Source organism: Salvelinus fontinalis, chromosome 13, assembly GCF_029448725.1.
Source record: "Salvelinus fontinalis isolate EN_2023a chromosome 13, ASM2944872v1, whole genome shotgun sequence".
Classification (NCBI taxonomy): Eukaryota; Metazoa; Chordata; class Actinopteri; order Salmoniformes; family Salmonidae; genus Salvelinus; species Salvelinus fontinalis.
This window is the reverse complement of record NC_074677.1, coordinates 2,597,358-2,617,357: the sequence shown is the minus strand read 5'-3', so window position 1 is coordinate 2,617,357 and position 20,000 is coordinate 2,597,358. Positions and strand designations below refer to the sequence as shown.

At 46.5% G+C, this 20,000-nt stretch overlaps 1 protein-coding gene across 3 annotated transcripts in view; it reads left to right on the top strand.

Annotated features, from left to right (window-relative positions):
• heatr6 (HEAT repeat containing 6) overlaps positions 1-11,952 on the top strand; it is an 80,061-nt gene extending 68,109 nt beyond the window's left edge. The window contains exons 16-17 of one of the 3 annotated variants that reach the window (XM_055941393.1): positions 7,396-7,520; positions 9,765-11,952. In XM_055941393.1, coding sequence (XP_055797368.1) covers positions 7,396-7,520; positions 9,765-10,116 — 477 coding nt within the window. In that variant the 3' untranslated portion in view covers positions 10,117-11,952. The remainder of the gene's footprint in view (positions 1-7,395; positions 7,521-9,764) is intronic. The other 2 variants (XM_055941392.1, XM_055941394.1) reach the window with 2 other exon arrangements.
• The last annotated feature ends 8,048 nt before the right edge of the window (positions 11,953-20,000 follow it).

Below are 20,000 nucleotides of genomic sequence, written 5' to 3'. Positions count from 1 at the left end.
CTAAAGACTGGTCTCACCACTAGGCCAGACAGACAACATCCCACTGTAGACTGGTCTCACCACTAGGCCAGACAGACCACATCCCACTAAAGACTGGTCTCCACTAGGCCAGACAGACCACATCCCACCATAGACTGGTCTCACCACTAGGCCAGACAGACCACATCCCACCGTAGACTGGTCTCACCACTAGGCCAGACAGACCACATCCCACCGTAGACTGGTCTCACCACTAGGCCAGACAGACCACATCCCACTGTAGACTGGTCTCACCACTAGACCAGACAGACCACATCCCACTGTAGACTGGTCTCACCACTAGGCCAGACAGACCACATCCCACTGTAGACTGGTCTCACCACTAGGCCAGACAGACCACATCCCACTGTAGACTGGTCTCACTACTAGGCCAGACAGACCACATCCCACTGTAGACTGGTCTCAACACTGGGCCAGACAGACCACATCCCACTGCAGCAGGTTCAGCTAGTCAGGGTGATGATGAGTCTGTTTATATCACCCAGCAGGTTCAGCTAGTCAGGGTGGTGATGATGAGTCTGTTTATATCACCCAGCAGGTTCAGCTAGTCAGGGTGGTGATGAGTCTGTTTATATCACCCAGCAGGTTCAGCTAGTCAGGGTGATGATGAGTCTGTTTATATCACCCAGCAGGTTCAGCTAGTCAGGGTGGTGATGAGTCTGTTTATATCACCCAGCAGGTTCAGCTAGTCAGGGTGATGATGAGTCTGTTTATATCACCCAGCAGGTTCAGCTAGTCAGGATGATGATGATGAGTCTGTTTATATCACCCAGCAGGTTCAGCTAGTCAGGGTGATGATGAGTCTGTTTATATCACCCAGCAGGTTCAGCTAGTCAGGGTGATGATGATGAGTCTGTTTATATCACCCAGCAGGTTCAGCTAGTCAGGGTGATAATGATGAGTCTGTTTATATCACCCAGCAGGTTCAGCTAGTCAGGGTGATGATGATGAGTCTGTTTATATCACCCAGCAGGTTCAGCTAGTCAGGGTGATGATGATGAGTCTGTTTATATCACCCAGCAGGTTCAGCTAGTCAGGGTGATGATGATGAGTCTGTTTATATCACCCAGCAGGTTCAGCTAGTCAGGGTGATGATGATGAGTCTGTTTATATCACCCAGCAGGTTCAGCTAGTCAGGGTGGTGATGAGTCTGTTTATATCACCCAGCAGGTTCAGCTAGTCAGGGTGATGATGAGTCTGTTTATATCACCCAGCAGGTTCAGCTAGTCAGGGTGGTGATGATGAGTCTGTTTATATCACCCAGCAGGTTCAGCTAGTCAGGGTGGTGATGATGAGTCTGTTTATATCACCCAGCAGGTTCAGCTAGTCAGGGTGATGAGTCTGTTTATATCACCCAGCAGGTTCAGCTAGTCAGGGTGGTGATGAGTCTGTTTATATCACCCAGCAGGTTCAGCTAGTCAGGGTGATAATGATGAGTCTGTTTATATCACCCAGCAGGTTCAGCTAGTCAGGGTGATAATGAGTCTGTTTATATCACCCAGCAGGTTCAGCTAGTCAGGGTGATGATGAGTCTGTTTATATCACCCAGCAGGTTCAGCTAGTCAGGGTGATGATGAGTCTGTTTATATCACCCAGCAGGTTCAGCTAGTCAGGGTGATGATGAGTCTGTTTATATCACCCAGCAGGTTCAGCTAGTCAGGGTGATGATGAGTCTGTTTATATCACCCAGCAGGTTCAGCTAGTCAGGGTGATGATGATGAGTCTGTTTATATCACCCAGCAGGTTCAGCTAGTCAGGGTGATGATGATGAGTCTGTTTATATCACCCAGCAGGTTCAGCTAGTCAGGGTGATGATGAGTCTGTTTATATCACCCAGCAGGTTCAGCTAGTCAGGGTGATGATGAGTGTGTTTATATCACCCAGCAGGTTCAGCTAGTCAGGGTGATGATGAGTCTGTTTATATCACCCAGCAGGTTCAGCTAGTCAGGGTGATGATGATGAGTCTGTTTATATCACCCAGCAGGTTCAGCTAGTCAGGGTGATGATGATGAGTCTGTTTATATCACCCAGCAGGTTCAGCTAGTCAGGGTGGTGATGATGAGTCTGTTTATATCACCCAGCAGGTTCAGCTAGTCAGGGTGATGAGTCTGTTTATATCACCCAGCAGGTTCAGCTAGTCAGGGTGATGAGTCTGTTTATATCACCCAGCAGGTTCAGCTAGTCAGGGTGGTGATGATGAGTCTGTTTATATCACCCAGCAGGTTCAGCTAGTCAGGGTGATGATGAGTCTGTTTATATCACCCAGCAGGTTCAGCTAGTCAGGGTGATGATGAGTCTGTTTATATCACCCAGCAGGTTCAGCTAGTCAGGGTGATGATGAGTCTGTTTATATCACCCAGCAGGTTCAGCTAGTCAGGGTGATGATGAGTCTGTTTATATCACCCAGCAGGTTCAGCTAGTCAGGGTGATGATGAGTCTGTTTATATCACCCAGCAGGTTCAGCTAGTCAGGGTGATGATGAGTCTGTTTATATCACCCAGCAGGTTCAGCTAGTCAGGGTGATGATGATGAGTCTGTTTATATCACCCAGCAGGTTCAGCTAGTCAGGGTGGTGATGAGTCTGTTTATATCACCCAGCAGGTTCAGCTATTCAGGGTGATGGGGAGTCTGTTTATATCACCCAGCAGGTTCAGCTAGTCAGGGTGGATGATGAGTCTGTTTATATCACCCAGCAGGTTCAGCTAGTCAGGGTGATGATGAGTCTGTTTATATCACCCAGCAGGTTCAGCTAGTCAGGGTGATGATGAGTCTGTTTATATCACCCAGCAGGTTCAGCTAGTCAGGGTGGTGATGATGAGTCTGTTTATATCACCCAGCAGGTTCAGCTAGTCAGGGTGATGATGATGAGTCTGTTTATATCACCCAGCAGGTTCAGCTAGTCAGGGTGATGATGATGAGTCTGTTTATATCACCCAGCAGGTTCAGCTAGTCAGGGTGATGATGATGAGTCTGTTTATATCACCCAGCAGGTTCAGCTAGTCAGGGTGATGATGATGAGTCTGTTTATATCACCCAGCAGGTTCAGCTAGTCAGGGTGATGATGAGTCTGTTTATATCACCCAGCAGGTTCAGCTAGTCAGGGTGGTGATGAGTCTGTTTATATCACCCAGCAGGTTCAGCTAGTCAGGGTGATGATGAGTCTGTTTATATCACCCAGCAGGTTCAGCTAGTCAGGGTGGTGATGAGTCTGTTTATATCACCCAGCAGGTTCAGCTAGTCAGGGTGATGATGAGTCTGTTTATATCACCCAGCAGGTTCAGCTAGTCAGGATGATGATGATGAGTCTGTTTATATCACCCAGCAGGTTCAGCTAGTCAGGGTGATGATGAGTCTGTTTATATCACCCAGCAGGTTCAGCTAGTCAGGGTGATGATGATGAGTCTGTTTATATCACCCAGCAGGTTCAGCTAGTCAGGGTGATAATGATGAGTCTGTTTATATCACCCAGCAGGTTCAGCTAGTCAGGGTGATGATGATGAGTCTGTTTATATCACCCAGCAGGTTCAGCTAGTCAGGGTGATGATGATGAGTCTGTTTATATCACCCAGCAGGTTCAGCTAGTCAGGGTGATGATGATGAGTCTGTTTATATCACCCAGCAGGTTCAGCTAGTCAGGGTGATGATGATGAGTCTGTTTATATCACCCAGCAGGTTCAGCTAGTCAGGGTGGTGATGAGTCTGTTTATATCACCCAGCAGGTTCAGCTAGTCAGGGTGATGATGAGTCTGTTTATATCACCCAGCAGGTTCAGCTAGTCAGGGTGGTGATGATGAGTCTGTTTATATCACCCAGCAGGTTCAGCTAGTCAGGGTGGTGATGATGAGTCTGTTTATATCACCCAGCAGGTTCAGCTAGTCAGGGTGATGAGTCTGTTTATATCACCCAGCAGGTTCAGCTAGTCAGGGTGGTGATGAGTCTGTTTATATCACCCAGCAGGTTCAGCTAGTCAGGGTGATAATGATGAGTCTGTTTATATCACCCAGCAGGTTCAGCTAGTCAGGGTGATAATGAGTCTGTTTATATCACCCAGCAGGTTCAGCTAGTCAGGGTGATGATGAGTCTGTTTATATCACCCAGCAGGTTCAGCTAGTCAGGGTGATGATGAGTCTGTTTATATCACCCAGCAGGTTCAGCTAGTCAGGGTGATGATGAGTCTGTTTATATCACCCAGCAGGTTCAGCTAGTCAGGGTGATGATGAGTCTGTTTATATCACCCAGCAGGTTCAGCTAGTCAGGGTGATGATGATGAGTCTGTTTATATCACCCAGCAGGTTCAGCTAGTCAGGGTGATGATGATGAGTCTGTTTATATCACCCAGCAGGTTCAGCTAGTCAGGGTGGTGATGATGAGTCTGTTTATATCACCCAGCAGGTTCAGCTAGTCAGGGTGATGAGTCTGTTTATATCACCCAGCAGGTTCAGCTAGTCAGGGTGATGAGTCTGTTTATATCACCCAGCAGGTTCAGCTAGTCAGGGTGGTGATGATGAGTCTGTTTATATCACCCAGCAGGTTCAGCTAGTCAGGGTGATGATGAGTCTGTTTATATCACCCAGCAGGTTCAGCTAGTCAGGGTGATGATGAGTCTGTTTATATCACCCAGCAGGTTCAGCTAGTCAGGGTGATGATGAGTCTGTTTATATCACCCAGCAGGTTCAGCTAGTCAGGGTGATGATGAGTCTGTTTATATCACCCAGCAGGTTCAGCTAGTCAGGGTGATGATGAGTCTGTTTATATCACCCAGCAGGTTCAGCTAGTCAGGGTGATGATGAGTCTGTTTATATCACCCAGCAGGTTCAGCTAGTCAGGGTGATGATGATGAGTCTGTTTATATCACCCAGCAGGTTCAGCTAGTCAGGGTGGTGATGAGTCTGTTTATATCACCCAGCAGGTTCAGCTATTCAGGGTGATGGGGAGTCTGTTTATATCACCCAGCAGGTTCAGCTAGTCAGGGTGATGATGAGTCTGTTTATATCACCCAGCAGGTTCAGCTAGTCAGGGTGATGATGAGTCTGTTTATATCACCCAGCAGGTTCAGCTAGTCAGGGTGATGATGAGTCTGTTTATATCACCCAGCAGGTTCAGCTAGTCAGGGTGGTGATGATGAGTCTGTTTATATCACCCAGCAGGTTCAGCTAGTCAGGGTGATGATGATGAGTCTGTTTATATCACCCAGCAGGTTCAGCTAGTCAGGGTGATGATGATGAGTCTGTTTATATCACCCAGCAGGTTCAGCTAGTCAGGGTGATGATGATGAGTCTGTTTATATCACCCAGCAGGTTCAGCTAGTCAGGGTGATGATGATGAGTCTGTTTATATCACCCAGCAGGTTCAGCTAGTCAGGGTGATGATGAGTCTGTTTATATCACCCAGCAGGTTCAGCTAGTCAGGGTGATGATGAGTCTGTTTATATCACCCAGCAGGTTCAGCTAGTCAGGGTGGTGATGATGAGTCTGTTTATATCACCCAGCAGGTTCAGCTAGTCAGGGTGATGATGAGTCTGTTTATATCACCCAGCAGGTTCAGCTAGTCAGGGTGATGATGATGAGTCTGTTTATATCACCCAGCAGGTTCAGCTAGTCAGGGTGATGATGAGTCTGTTTATATCACCCAGCAGGTTCAGCTAGTCAGGGTGATGATGAGTCTGTTTATATCACCCAGCAGGTTCAGCTAGTCAGGGTGATGATGAGTCTGTTTATATCACCCAGCAGGTTCAGCTAGTCAGGGTGATGATGAGTCTGTTTATATCACCCAGCAGGTTCAGCTAGTCAGGGTGGTGATGATGAGTCTGTTTATATCACCCAGCAGGTTCAGCTAGTCAGGGTGATGATGAGTCTGTTTATATCACCCAGCAGGTTCAGCTAGTCAGGGTGATGATGATGAGTCTGTTTATATCACCCAGCAGGTTCAGCTAGTCAGGGTGATGAGTCTCTTTATATCACCCAGCAGGTTCAGCTAGTCAGGGTGATGATGAGTCTGTTTATATCACCCAGCAGGTTCAGCTAGTCAGGGTGATGATGAGTCTGTTTATATCACCCAGCAGGTTCAGCTAGTCAGGGTGATGATGATGAGTCTGTTTATATCACCCAGCAGGTTCAGCTAGTCAGGGTGGTGATGAGTCTGTTTATATCACCCAGCAGGTTCAGCTAGTCAGGGTGGTGATGAGTCTGTTTATATCACCCAGCAGGTTCAGCTAGTCAGGGTGATGATGAGTCTGTTTATATCACCCAGCAGGTTCAGCTAGTCAGGGTGGTGATGAGTCTGTTTATATCACCCAGCAGGTTCAGCTAGTCAGGGTGATGATGAGTCTGTTTATATCACCCAGCAGGTTCAGCTAGTCAGGATGATGATGATGAGTCTGTTTATATCACCCAGCAGGTTCAGCTAGTCAGGGTGATGATGAGTCTGTTTATATCACCCAGCAGGTTCAGCTAGTCAGGGTGATGATGATGAGTCTGTTTATATCACCCAGCAGGTTCAGCTAGTCAGGGTGGTGATGAGTCTGTTTATATCACCCAGCAGGTTCAGCTAGTCAGGGTGGTGATGAGTCTGTTTATATCACCCAGCAGGTTCAGCTAGTCAGGGTGATGATGAGTCTGTTTATATCACCCAGCAGGTTCAGCTAGTCAGGGTGGTGATGAGTCTGTTTATATCACCCAGCAGGTTCAGCTAGTCAGGATGATGATGATGAGTCTGTTTATATCACCCAGCAGGTTCAGCTAGTCAGGGTGATGATGAGTCTGTTTATATCACCCAGCAGGTTCAGCTAGTCAGGGTGATGATGATGAGTCTGTTTATATCACCCAGCAGGTTCAGCTAGTCAGGGTGATAATGATGAGTCTGTTTATATCACCCAGCAGGTTCAGCTAGTCAGGGTGATGATGATGAGTCTGTTTATATCACCCAGCAGGTTCAGCTAGTCAGGGTGATGATGATGAGTCTGTTTATATCACCCAGCAGGTTCAGCTAGTCAGGGTGATGATGATGAGTCTGTTTATATCACCCAGCAGGTTCAGCTAGTCAGGGTGGTGATGAGTCTGTTTATATCACCCAGCAGGTTCAGCTAGTCAGGGTGATGATGAGTCTGTTTATATCACCCAGCAGGTTCAGCTAGTCAGGGTGGTGATGAGTCTGTTTATATCACCCAGCAGGTTCAGCTAGTCAGGGTGATGATGAGTCTGTTTATATCACCCAGCAGGTTCAGCTAGTCAGGATGATGATGATGAGTCTGTTTATATCACCCAGCAGGTTCAGCTAGTCAGGGTGATAATGATGATGAGTCTGCCATGGTAGAGGAAGGAACTCTGCTTTACAGGAAGTGACATCATGTCTCTACAGGATGTGATGTTTGTAGCAGACACGGCCAACGCCATCCTGACAGCCCTGGACGACCGCTCACCAAATGTCCGCTCCAAGGCAGCCTGGTCGCTCGGCAACCTCACCGACACACTCATCGTCAACATGTGAGAGACCGCGCACACACACAAACTGTCAATGTAGACAACCCATCAGCTTGCCCGTCTATTCATTTTCTCTCCCTCTCTCCCTTATCCCCTCTCACTCCTGTCTCTCTCGTCCCTCTCTCCCTTCTCCCCTCTCACTCCTGTCTCTCTCGTCCCTCTCTCCCTTCTCCCCTCTCATCTCCTGTCTCTCTCGTCCCTCTCTCCCTTCTCCCCTCTCATCTCCTGTCTCTCTCGTCCCTCTCTCCCTTCTCCCCTCTCACTCCTGTCTCTCTCGTCCCTCTCTCCCTTCTCCCCTCTCATCTCCTGTCTCTCTCGTCCCTCTCTCCCCTGTCCCCTCTCATCTCCTGTCTCTCTCGTCCCTCTCTCCCTTCTCCCCTCTCATCTCCTGTCTCTCTCGTCCCTCTCTCCCTTCTCCCCTCTCATCTCCTGTCTCTCTCGTCCCTCTCTCCCTTCTCCCCTCTCATCTCCTGTCTCTCTCGTCCCTCTCTCCCTTCTCCCCTCTCATCTCCTGTCTCTCTCGTCCCTCTCTCCCTTCTCCCCTCTCATCTCCTGTCTCTCTCGTCCCTCTCTCCCCTGTCCCCTCTCATCTCCTGTCTCTCTCGTCCCTCTCTCCCTTCTCCCCTCTCATCTCCTGTCTCTCTCGTCCCTCTCTCCCTTCTCCCCTCTCATCTCCTGTCTCTCTCGTCCCTCTCTCCCTTCTCCCCTCTCACTCCTGTCTCTCTCGTCCCTCTCTCCTTCTCCCCTCTCATCTCCTGTCTCTCTCGTCCCTCTCTCCCCTGTCCCCTCTCATCTCCTGTCTCTCTCGTCCCTCTCTCCCTTCTCCCCTCTCATCTCCTGTCTCTCTCGTCCCTCTCTCCCTTCTCCCCTCTCATCTCCTGTCTCTCTCGTCCCTCTCTCCCTTCTCCCCTCTCATCTCCTGTCTCTCTCGTCCCTCTCTCCCTTCTCCCCTTTCATCTCCTGTCTCTCTCGTCCCTCTCTCCCTTCTCCCCTCTCACTCCTGTCTCTCTCGTCCCTCTCTCCCTTCTCCCCTCTCATCTCCTGTCTCTCTCGTCCCTCTCTCCCTTCTCCCCTCTCATCTCCTGTCTCTCTCGTCCCTCTCTCCCTTCTCCCCTCTCATCTCCTGTCTCTCTCGTCCCTCTCTCCCTTCTCCCCTCTCACTCCTGTCTCTCTCGTCCCTCTCTCCCTTCTCCCCTCTCATCTCCTATTTCCTCTCTCCCTCTCCTCCCCTGCGCTCTCTCTCTCCTCCCCCTGTGCTCTCTCTCTCCTCCCCCTGTGCTCTCTCTCTCCTCCCCCTCTCCTCTCCTCCCCCTGTCTCTCTCCTCTCCTCCCCCTCTCTCTCTCCTCCCCCTGTGCTCTCTCTCTCCTCCCCCTGTCTCTCTCCTCTCCCCCTCTCTCTCTCCTCCCCCTGTGCTCTCTCCTCTCCTCCCCCTCTCTCCTCTCCCTCTCTCTCTCCTCCCCCTGTGCTCTCTCTCTCCTCCCCCTCTCTCTCTCCTCCCCCTGTGCTCTCTCTCTCCTCCCCCTCTCTCCTCCCCCTCTCTCTCTCCTCCCCCTGTGCTCTCTCTCTCCTCCCCCTCTCTCTCTCTGTCCTCCCCCTCTCTCTGTCCTCCCCCTCTCTCTCTCCTCCCCCTCTCTCTCTCCTCCCCCTGTGCTCTCTCTCTCCTCCCCCTGTGATCTCTCTCTCCTCCCCCTGTGCTCTCTATCTCCTCCCCCTGTGCTCTCTCTCTCCTCCCCCTCTCCTCTCCTCCCCCTGTCTCTCTCCTCTCCTCCCCCTCTCTCTCTCCTCCCCCTGTGCTCTCTCTCTCCTCCCCCTGTCTCTCTCCTCTCCCCCTCTCTCTCTCCTCTCCCCCTCTCTCTCTCCTCCCCCTGTGCTCTCTCCTCTCCTCCCCCTCTCTCCTCTCCCTCTCTCTCTCCTCCCCCTCTCTCCTCTCCCTCTCTCTCTCCTCCCCCTCTCTCCTCTCCCTCTCTCTCTCCTCCCCCTGTGCTCTCTCTCTCCTCCCCCTCTCTCTCTCCTCCCCCTGTGCTCTCTCTCTCCTCCCCCTCTCTCTCTCCTCCCCCTCTCTCTGTCCTCCCCCTCTCTCTGTCCTCCCCCTCTCTCTCTCCTCCCCCTCTCTCTGTCCTCCCCCTCTCTCTGTCCTCCCCCTCTCTCTCTCCTCCCCCTGTGCTCTCTCTCTCCTCCCCCTGTGCTCTCTCTCTCCTCCCCCTGTGCTCTCTCTCCTCCCCCTCTCTCTCTCCTCCCCCTCTCAGGGGATGTGTTGGGGAGGTTTTCCAGGAGGAGTTGTCTGACATGTTGGTGCTCCAGATGCTGCAGTCAGCCACCAAGGCTGCTTTTGACAAGGACAGGGTGAGAACCACTACAGAGTATTCAGACAGTATTCAGACAGTATTCAGACAGTATTCAGACAGTATTCAGACAGTATTCAGACAGTATTCAGACAAGGACAGGATGAGAACCACTACAGATTATTCAGACAGTATTCAGACAGTATTCAGACAGTATTCAGACAAGGACAGGATGAGAACCACTACAGAGTATTCAGACAGTATTCAGACAGTATTCAGACAGTATTCAGACAGTATTCAGACAAGGACAGGATGAGAACCACTACAGAGTATTCAGACAGTATTCAGACAGTATTCAGACAGTATTCAGACAGTATTCAGACAGTATTCAGACAGTATTCAGACAAGGACAGGATGAGAACCACTACAGAGTATTCAGACAGTATTCAGACAGTATTCAGACAGTATTCAGACAGTATTCAGACAGTATTCAGACAGTATTCAGACAAGGACAGGATGAGAACCACTACAGAGTATTCAGACAGTATTCAGACAGTATTCAGACAGTATTCAGACAGTATTCAGACAGTATTCAGACAGTATTCAGACAGTATTCATACAGTATTCAGACAGTATTCAGACAGTATTCAGACAGTATTCAGACAGTATTCATACAGTATTCAGACAAGGACAGGATGAGAACCACTACAGAGTATTCAGACAGTATTCAGACAGTATTCAGACAGTATTCAGACAGTATTCAGACAGTATTCAGACAGTATTCAGACAGTATTCAGACAGTATTCAGACAAGGACAGGGTGAGAACCACTACAGAGTATTCAGACAGTATTCAGACAGTATTCAGACAGTATTCAGACAGTATTCAGACAAGGACAGGATGAGAACCACTACAGAGTATTCAGACAGTATTCAGACAGTATTCAGACAGTATTCAGACAGTATTCAGACAGTATTCAGACAGTATTCAGACAAGGACAGGATGAGAACCACGACAGAGTATTCAGACAGTATTCAGACAGTATTCAGACAGTATTCAGACAGTATTCAGACAGTATTCAGACAAGGACAGGATGAGAACCACTACAGAGTATTCAGACAGTATTCAGACAGTATTCAGACAGTATTCAGACAGTATTCAGACAGTATTCATACAGTATTCAGACAAGGACAGGATGAGAACCACTACAGAGTATTCAGACAGTATTCAGACAGTATTCAGACAGTATTCAGACAGTATTCAGACAGTATTCAGACAGTATTCAGACAGTATTCAGACAAGGACAGGGTGAGAACCACTACAGAGTATTCAGACAGTATTCAGACAGTATTCAGACAGTATTCAGACAGTATTCAGACAAGGACAGGATGAGAACCACTACAGAGTATTCAGACAGTATTCAGACAGTATTCAGACAGTATTCAGACAGTATTCAGACAGTATTCAGACAGTATTCAGACAAGGACAGGATGAGAACCACTACAGAGTATTCAGACAGTATTCAGACAGTATTCAGACAGTATTCAGACAGTATTCAGACAGTATTCAGACAAGGACAGGATGAGAACCACGACAGAGTATTCAGACAGTATTCAGACAGTATTCAGACAGTATTCAGACAGTATTCAGACAGTATTCAGACAAGGACAGGATGAGAACCACTACAGAGTATTCAGACAGTATTCAGACAGTATTCATACAGTATTCAGACAGTATTCAGACAGTATTCAGACAGTATTCAGACAGTATTCATACAGTATTCAGACAAGGACAGGATGAGAACCACTACAGAGTATTCAGACAGTATTCAGACAGTATTCAGACAGTATTCAGACAGTATTCAGACAGTATTCAGACAGTATTCAGACAAGGACAGGGTGAGAACCACTACAGAGTATTCAGACAGTATTCAGACAGTATTCAGACAGTATTCAGACAGTATTCAGACAAGGACAGGATGAGAACCACTACAGAGTATTCAGACAGTATTCAGACAGTATTCAGACAGTATTCAGACAGTATTCAGACAGTATTCAGACAGTATTCAGACAAGGACAGGATGAGAACCACTACAGAGTATTCAGACAGTATTCAGACAGTATTCAGACAGTATTCAGACAAGGACAGGATGAGAACCACTACAGAGTATTCAGACAGTATTCAGACAGTATTCAGACAGTATTAAGACAGTATTCAGACAAGGACAGGATGAGAACCACTACAGAGTATTCAGACAGTATTCAGACAGTATTCAGACAGTATTCAGACAGTATTCAGACAGTATTCAGACAAGGACAGGGTGAGAACCACTACAGAGTATTCAGACAGTATTCAGACAGTATTCAGACAGTATTCAGACAGTATTCAGACAGTATTCAGACAAGGACAGGGTGAGAACCACTACAGAGTATTCAGACAGTATTCAGACAGTATTCAGACAGTATTCAGACAGTATTCAGACAGTATTCAGACAGTATTCAGACAAGGACAGGATGAGAACCACTACAGAGTATTCAGACAGTATTCAGACAGTATTCAGACAGTATTCAGACAGTATTCAGACAGTATTCAGACAGTATTCAGACAGTATTCAGACAAGGACAGGATGAGAACCACTACAGAGTATTCAGACAGTATTCAGACAGTATTCAGACAGTATTCAGACAGTATTCAGACAGTATTCAGACAGTATTCAGACAAGGACAGGATGAGAACCACTACAGAGTATTCAGACAGTATTCAGACAGTATTCAGACAGTATTCAGACAAGGACAGGGTGAGAACCACTACAGAGTATTCAGACAGTATTCAGACAGTATTCAGACAGTATTCAGACAGTATTCAGACAAGGACAGGATGAGAACCACTACAGAGTATTCAGACAGTATTCAGACAGTATTCAGACAAGGACAGGGTGAGAACCACTACAGAGTATTCAGACAGTATTCAGACAGTATTCAGACAGTATTCAGACAGTATTCAGACAGTATTCAGACAGTATTCAGACAGTATTCAGACAAGGACAGGATGAGAACCACTACAGAGTATTCAGACGGTATTCAGACGGTATTCAGACAGTATTCAGACAGTATTAAGACAGTATTCAGACAAAGACAGGATGAGAACCACTACAGAGTATTCAGACAGTATTCAGACAGTATTCAGACAGTATTCAGACAGTATTCAGACAGTATTCAGACAAGGACAGGGTGAGAACCACTACAGAGTATTCAGACAGTATTCAGACAGTATTCAGACAGTATTCAGACAGTATTCAGACAAGGACAGGGTGAGAACCACTACAGAGTATTCAGACAGTATTCAGACAGTATTCAGACAGTATTCAGACAGTATTCAGACAGTATTCAGACAGTATTCAGACAAGGACAGGATGAGAACCACTACAGAGTATTCAGACAGTATTCAGACAGTATTCAGACAGTATTCAGACAGTATTCAGACAGTATTCAGACAGTATTCAGACAAGGACAGGATGAGAACCACTACAGAGTATTCAGACAGTATTCAGACAGTATTCAGACAGTATTCAGACAGTATTCAGACAGTATTCAGACAGTATTCAGACAAGGACAGGATGAGAACCACTACAGAGTATTCAGACAGTATTCAGACAGTATTCAGACAGTATTCAGACAAGGACAGGGTGAGAACCACTACAGAGTATTCAGACAGTATTCAGACAGTATTCAGACAGTATTCAGACAGTATTCAGACAGTATTCAGACAGTATTCAGACAGTATTCAGACAAGGACAGGATGAGAACCACTACAGAGTATTCAGACGGTATTCAGACAGTATTCAGACAGTATTCAGACAAGGACAGGGTGAGAACCACTACAGATTATTCAGACAGTATTCAGACAAGGACAGGGTGAGAACCACTACAGAGTATTCAGACAGTATTCAGACAGTATTCAGACAGTATTCAGACAAGGACAGGGTGAGAACCACTACAGATTATTCAGACAGTATTCAGACAGTATTCAGACAGTATTCAGACAAGGACAGGATGAGAACCACTACAGAGTATTCAGACAGTATTCAGACAGTATTCAGACAGTATTCAGACAGTATTCAGACAGTATTCAGACAGTATTCAGACAAGGACAGGGTGAGAACCACTACAGATTATTCAGACAGTATTCAGACAGTATTCAGACAGTATTCAGACAAGGACAGGATGAGAACCACTACAGAGTATTCAGACAGTATTCAGACAGTATTCAGACAGTATTCAGACAAGGACAGGATGAGAACCACTACAGAGTATTCAGACAGTATTCAGACAGTATTCATACAGTATTCAGACAGTATTCAGACAGTATTCAGACAAGGACAGGATGAGAACCACTACAGAGTATTCAGACAGTATTCAGACAGTATTCAGACAGTATTCAGACAGTATTCAGACAAGGACAGGGTGAGAACCACTACAGAGTATTCAGACAGTATTCAGACAGTATTCAGACAGTATTCAGACAGTATTCAGACAGTATTCAGACAGTATTCAGACAAGGACAGGGTGAGAACCACTACAGAGTATTCAGACAGTATTCAGACAGTATTCAGACAGTATTCAGACAAGGACAGGGTGAGAACCACTACAGATTATTCAGACAGTATTCAGACAGTATTCAGACAGTATTCAGACAAGGACAGGGTGAGAACCACTACAGAGTATTCAGACAGTATTCAGACAGTATTCAGACAGTATTCAGACAGTATTCAGACAGTATTCAGACAGTATTCAGACAAGGACAGGGTGAGAACCACTACAGAGTATTCAGACAGTATTCAGACAGTATTCAGACAGTATTCAGACAGTATTCAGACAAGGACAGGGTGAGAACCACTACAGAGTATTCAGACAGTATTCAGACAGTATTCAGACAGTATTCAGACAGTATTCAGACAAGGACAGGATGAGAACCACTACAGAGTATTCAGACAGTATTCAGACAGTATTCAGACAGTATTCAGACAGTATTCAGACAGTATTCAGACAAGGACAGGGTGAGAACCACTACAGATTATTCAGACAGTATTCAGACAGTATTCAGACAGTATTCAGACAGTATTCAGACAGTATTCAGACAAGGACAGGGTGAGAACCACTACAGAGTATTCAGACAGTATTCAGACAGTATTCAGACAGTATTCAGACAGTATTCAGACAGTATTCAGACAGTATTCAGACAGTATTCAGACAGTATTCAGACAAGGACAGGGTGAGAACCACTACAGAGTATTCAGACAGTATTCAGACAGTATTCAGACAGTATTCAGACAGTATTCAGACAAGGACAGGGTGAGAACCACTACAGAGTATTCAGACAGTATTCAGACAGTATTCAGACAGTATTCAGACAGTATTCAGACAGTATTCAGACCTCTTGACTTTTTCCACATGTTGTTACAACCTTATTCTAAAATGGATGAAATAGTTTTTTATCATCATCAATCAAGAACATTTTGGAAGGCTATTAAGCCTGATGTTAATGTGTATTGAGGGACTCTGTTTCTGCATTTGACAAAACTGAAATGCTGAATTGTTTCAATGAGCACTTTGTATCATCTGGTAGGCTGTTTGATTCAGTGTCCTCTGTCTCTGTCCAACCCTGTGTGGATGAACCAGTGTCCTCTGTCTCTGTACAACCCTGTGTGGATGAACCAGTGTCCTCTGTCTCTGTCCAACCCTGTGTGGATGAACCAGTGTCCTCTGTCTCTGTCCAACCCTGCGTGGATGAACCAGTGTCCTCTGTCTCTGTCCAACCCTGTGTGGATGAACCAGTGTCCTCTGTCTCTGTCCAACCCTGTGTGGATGAACCAGTGTCCTCTGTCTCTGTACAACCCTGTGTGGATGAACCAGTGTCCTCTGTCTCTGTACAACCCTGTGTGGATGAACCAGTGTCCTCTGTCTCTGTACAACCCTGTGTGGATGAACCAGTGTCCTCTGTCTCTGTACAACCCTGTGTGGATGAACCAGTGTCCTCTGTCTCTGTACAACCCTGTGTGGATGAACCAGTGTCCTCTGTCTCTGTACAACCCTGTGTGGATGAACCAGTGTCCTCTGTCTCTGTACAACCCTGTGTGGATGAACCAGTGTCCTGTCCTCTGTCTCTGTCCAACCCTGTGTGGATGAACCAGTGTCCTCTGTCTCTGTACAACCCTGTGTGGATGAACCAGTGTCCTCTGTCTCTGTACAACCCTGTGTGGATGAACCAGTGTCCTCTGTCTCTGTACAGACCCTGTGTGGATGAACCAGTGTCCTCTGTCTCTGTACAACCCTGTGTGGATGAACCAGTATCCTCTGTCTCTGTACAACCCTGTGTCCCACAACCCTCCACATAGTGTAGGGTTGTGGGTTGGTAGTATCCTGTATATGTCCTGGTGACATAGTGTTGTGGAGGGTAGTATCCTGTATATGTCCTGGTGACATAGTGTAGTGGAGGGTAGTATCCTGTATATGTCCTGGTGACATAGTGTTGTGGAGGGTAGTATCCTGTATATGTCCTGGTGACATAGTGTTGTGGAGGGTAGTATCCTGTATATGTCCTGGTGACATAGTGTTGTGGAGGGTAGTATCCTGTATATGTCCTGGTGACATAGTGTTGTAGAGGGTAGTATCCTGTATATGTCCTGGTGACATAGTGTTGTGGAGGGTAGTATCCTGTATATGTCCTGGTGACATAGTGAAGGTTATGTTGTGGAGGGTAGTATCCTGTATATGTCCTGGTGACATAGTGTTGTGGAGGGTAGTATCCTGTATATGTCCTGGTGACATAGTGTTATGGAGGGCAGTATCCTGTATATGTCCTGGTGACATAGTGTTGTGGAGGGTAGTATCCTGTATATGTCCTGGTGACATACTGTTGTGGAGGGTAGTATCCTGTATACGTCCTGGTGACATAGTGTTGTGGAGGGTAGTATCCTGTATACGTCCTGGTGACATAGTGTAGTGGAGGGTAGTATCCTGTATATGTCCTGGTGACATAGTGTTGTGGAGGGTAGTATCCTGTATATGTCCTGGTGACATAGTGTTATGGAGGGTAGTATCCTGTATATGTCCTGGTGACATAGTGTTGTGGAGGGTAGTATCCTGTATATGTCCTGGTGACATAGTGTTGTGGAGGGTAGTATCCTGTATATGTCCTGGTGACATAGTGTTGTGGAGGGTAGTATCCTGTATATGTCCTGGTGACATAGTGTTGTGGAGGGTAGTATCCTGTATATGTCCTGGTGACATAGTGTTGTGGAGGGTAGTATCCTGTATATGTCCTGGTGACATAGTGTTGTGGAGGGTAGTATCCTGTATATGTCCTGGTGACATAGTGTTGTGGAGGTTAGTATCCTGTATATGTCCTGGTGACATAGTGTTGTGGAGGGTAGTATCCTGTATATGTCCTGGTGACATACTATTGTGGAGGGTAGTATCCTGTATATGTCCTGGTGACATAGTGTTGTGGAGGGTAGTATCCTGTATATGTCCTGGTGACATAGTGTTGTGGAGGGTAATATCCTGTATATGTCCTGGTGACATAGTGTTGTGGAGGGTAGTATCCTGTATATGTAAGGGTGACATAGTGAAGGTTATGTTATGGGGGGTAGTATCCTGTATATGTCCTGGTGACATAGTGTTGTGGAGGGTAATATCCTGTATATGTCCTGGTGACATAGTGTTGTGGAGGGTAGTATCCTGTATATGTCCTGGTGACATAGTGTTGTGGAGGGTAGTATCCTGTATACGTCCTGGTGACATAGTGTTTTATGGAGGGTAGTATCCTGTATATGTCCTGGTGACATAGTGTTGTGGAGGGTAGTATCCTGTATATGTCCTGGTGACATAGTGTTGTGGAGGGTAATATCCTGTATATGTCCTGGTGACATAGTGAAGGTTATGTTGTGGAGGGTAGTATCCTGTATATGTCCTGGTGACATAGTGTTGTGGAGGGTAGTATCCTGTATATGTCCTGGTGACATAGTGAAGGTTATGTTGTGGAGGGTAGTATCCTGTATATGTCCTGGTGACATAGTGTTGTGGAGGGTAGTATCCTGTATATGTCCTGGTGACATAGTGTTGTGGAGGGTAGCATCCTGTATATGTCCTGGTGACATAGTGAAGGTTATGTTGTGAAGGGTAGTATCCTGTATACGTCCTGGTGACATAGTGTTGTAGAGGGTAGTATCCTGTATACGTCCTGGTGACATAGTGTTGTGGAGGGTAGTATCCTGTATATGTCCTGGTGACATAGTGTTGTGGAGGGTAGTATCCTGTATATGTCCTGGTGACATAGTGTTGTGGAGGGTAGTATCCTGTATATGTCCTGGTGACATAGTGTTGTAGAGGGTAGCATCCTGTATATGTCCTGGTGACATAGTGTAGTAGAGGGTAGTATCCTGTATATATCCTGGTGACATAGTGTTGTGGAGGGTAGTATCCTGTATATGTCCTGGTGACATAGTGTTGTGGAGGGTAGTATCCTGTATACGTCCTGGTGACATAGTGTTGTGGAGGGTAGTATCCTGTATATGTCCTGGTGACATAGTGTTGTGGAGGGTAGTATCCTGTATATGTCCTGGTGACATAGTGAAGGTTATGTTGTGGAGGGTAGTATCCTGTAGATGTCCTGGTGACATAGTGAAGGTTCTGTTGTGGAGGGTAGTATCCTGTATATGTCCTGGTGACATAGTGAAGGTTATGTAGTAGAGGGTAGTATCCTGTATATATCCTGGTGACATAGTGTTGTGGAGGGTAGTATCCTGTATATGTCCTGGTGACATAGTGAAGGTTATGTTGTGGAGGGTAGTATCCTGTATATGTCCTGGTGACATAGTGTTGTGGAGGGTAGTATCCTGTATATGTCCTGGTGACATAGTGAAGGTTATATTGTGGAGGGTAGTATCCTGTATATGTCCTGGTGACATAGTGTTGTGGAGGGTAGTATCCTGTATATGTCCTGGTGACATAGTGAAGGTTATGTTGTGGAGGGTAGTATCCTGTATATGTCCTGGTGACATAGTGAAGGTTATGTTGTGGAGGGTAGTATCCTGTATATGTCCTGGTGACATAGTGTTGTAGAGGGTAGTATCCTGTATATGTCCTGGTGACATAGTGTTGTGGAGGGTAGTATCCTGTATATGTCCTGGTGACATAGTGTTATGGAGGTTAGTATCCTGTATATGTCCTGGTGACATAGTGTTGTGGAGGGTAGTATCCTGTATATGTCCTGGTGACATAGTGTTGTGGAGGGTAATATCCTGTATATGTCCTGGTGACATAGTGAAGGTTATGTTGTGGAGGGTAGTATCCTGTATATGTCCTGGTGACATAGTGTTGTGGAGGGTAGCATCCTGTATATGTCCTGGTGACATAGTGTTGTGGAGGGTAGTATCCTGTATATAACCAGGTGACATAGTGTTGTGGAGGGTAGTATCCTGTATATGTCCTGGTGACATAGTGTTGTGGAGGGTAGTATCCTGTATATGTCCTGGTGACATAGTGTTGTGGAGGGTAGTATCCTGTATATGTCCTGGTGACATAGTGTTGTGGAGGGTAGTATCCTGTATATGTCCTGGTGACATAGTGTTGTGGAGGGTAGTATCCTGTATATGTCCTGGTGACATAGTGTTGTGGAGGGTAGAATCCTGTATATGTCCTGGTGACATAGTGAAGGTTATGTTGTGGAGGGTAGTATCCTGTATATGTCCTGGTGACATAGTGTTGTGGAGGGTAGTATCCTGTATATGTCCTGGTGACATAGTGTTGTGGAGGGTAGCATCCTGTATATGTCCTGGTGACATAGTGTTGTGGTTGGTAGTATCCTGTATATGTCCTGGTGACATAGTGTTGTGGAGGGTAGTATCCTGTATATATCCTGGTGACATAGTGTTGTGGAGGGTAGTATCCTGTATATGTCCTGGTGACATAGTGTTATGGAGGGTAGTATCCTGTATATGTCCTGGTGACATAGTGTTGTGGAGGGTAGTATCCTGTATATGTCCTGGTGACATAGTGTTGTGGAGGGTAGTATCCTGTATATGTCCTGGTGACATAGTGTTGTGGAGGGTAGTATCCTGTATATGTCCTGGTGACATAGTGTTGTGGAGGGTAGTATCCTGTATATGTCCTGGTGACATAGTGTTGTGGAGGGTAGCATC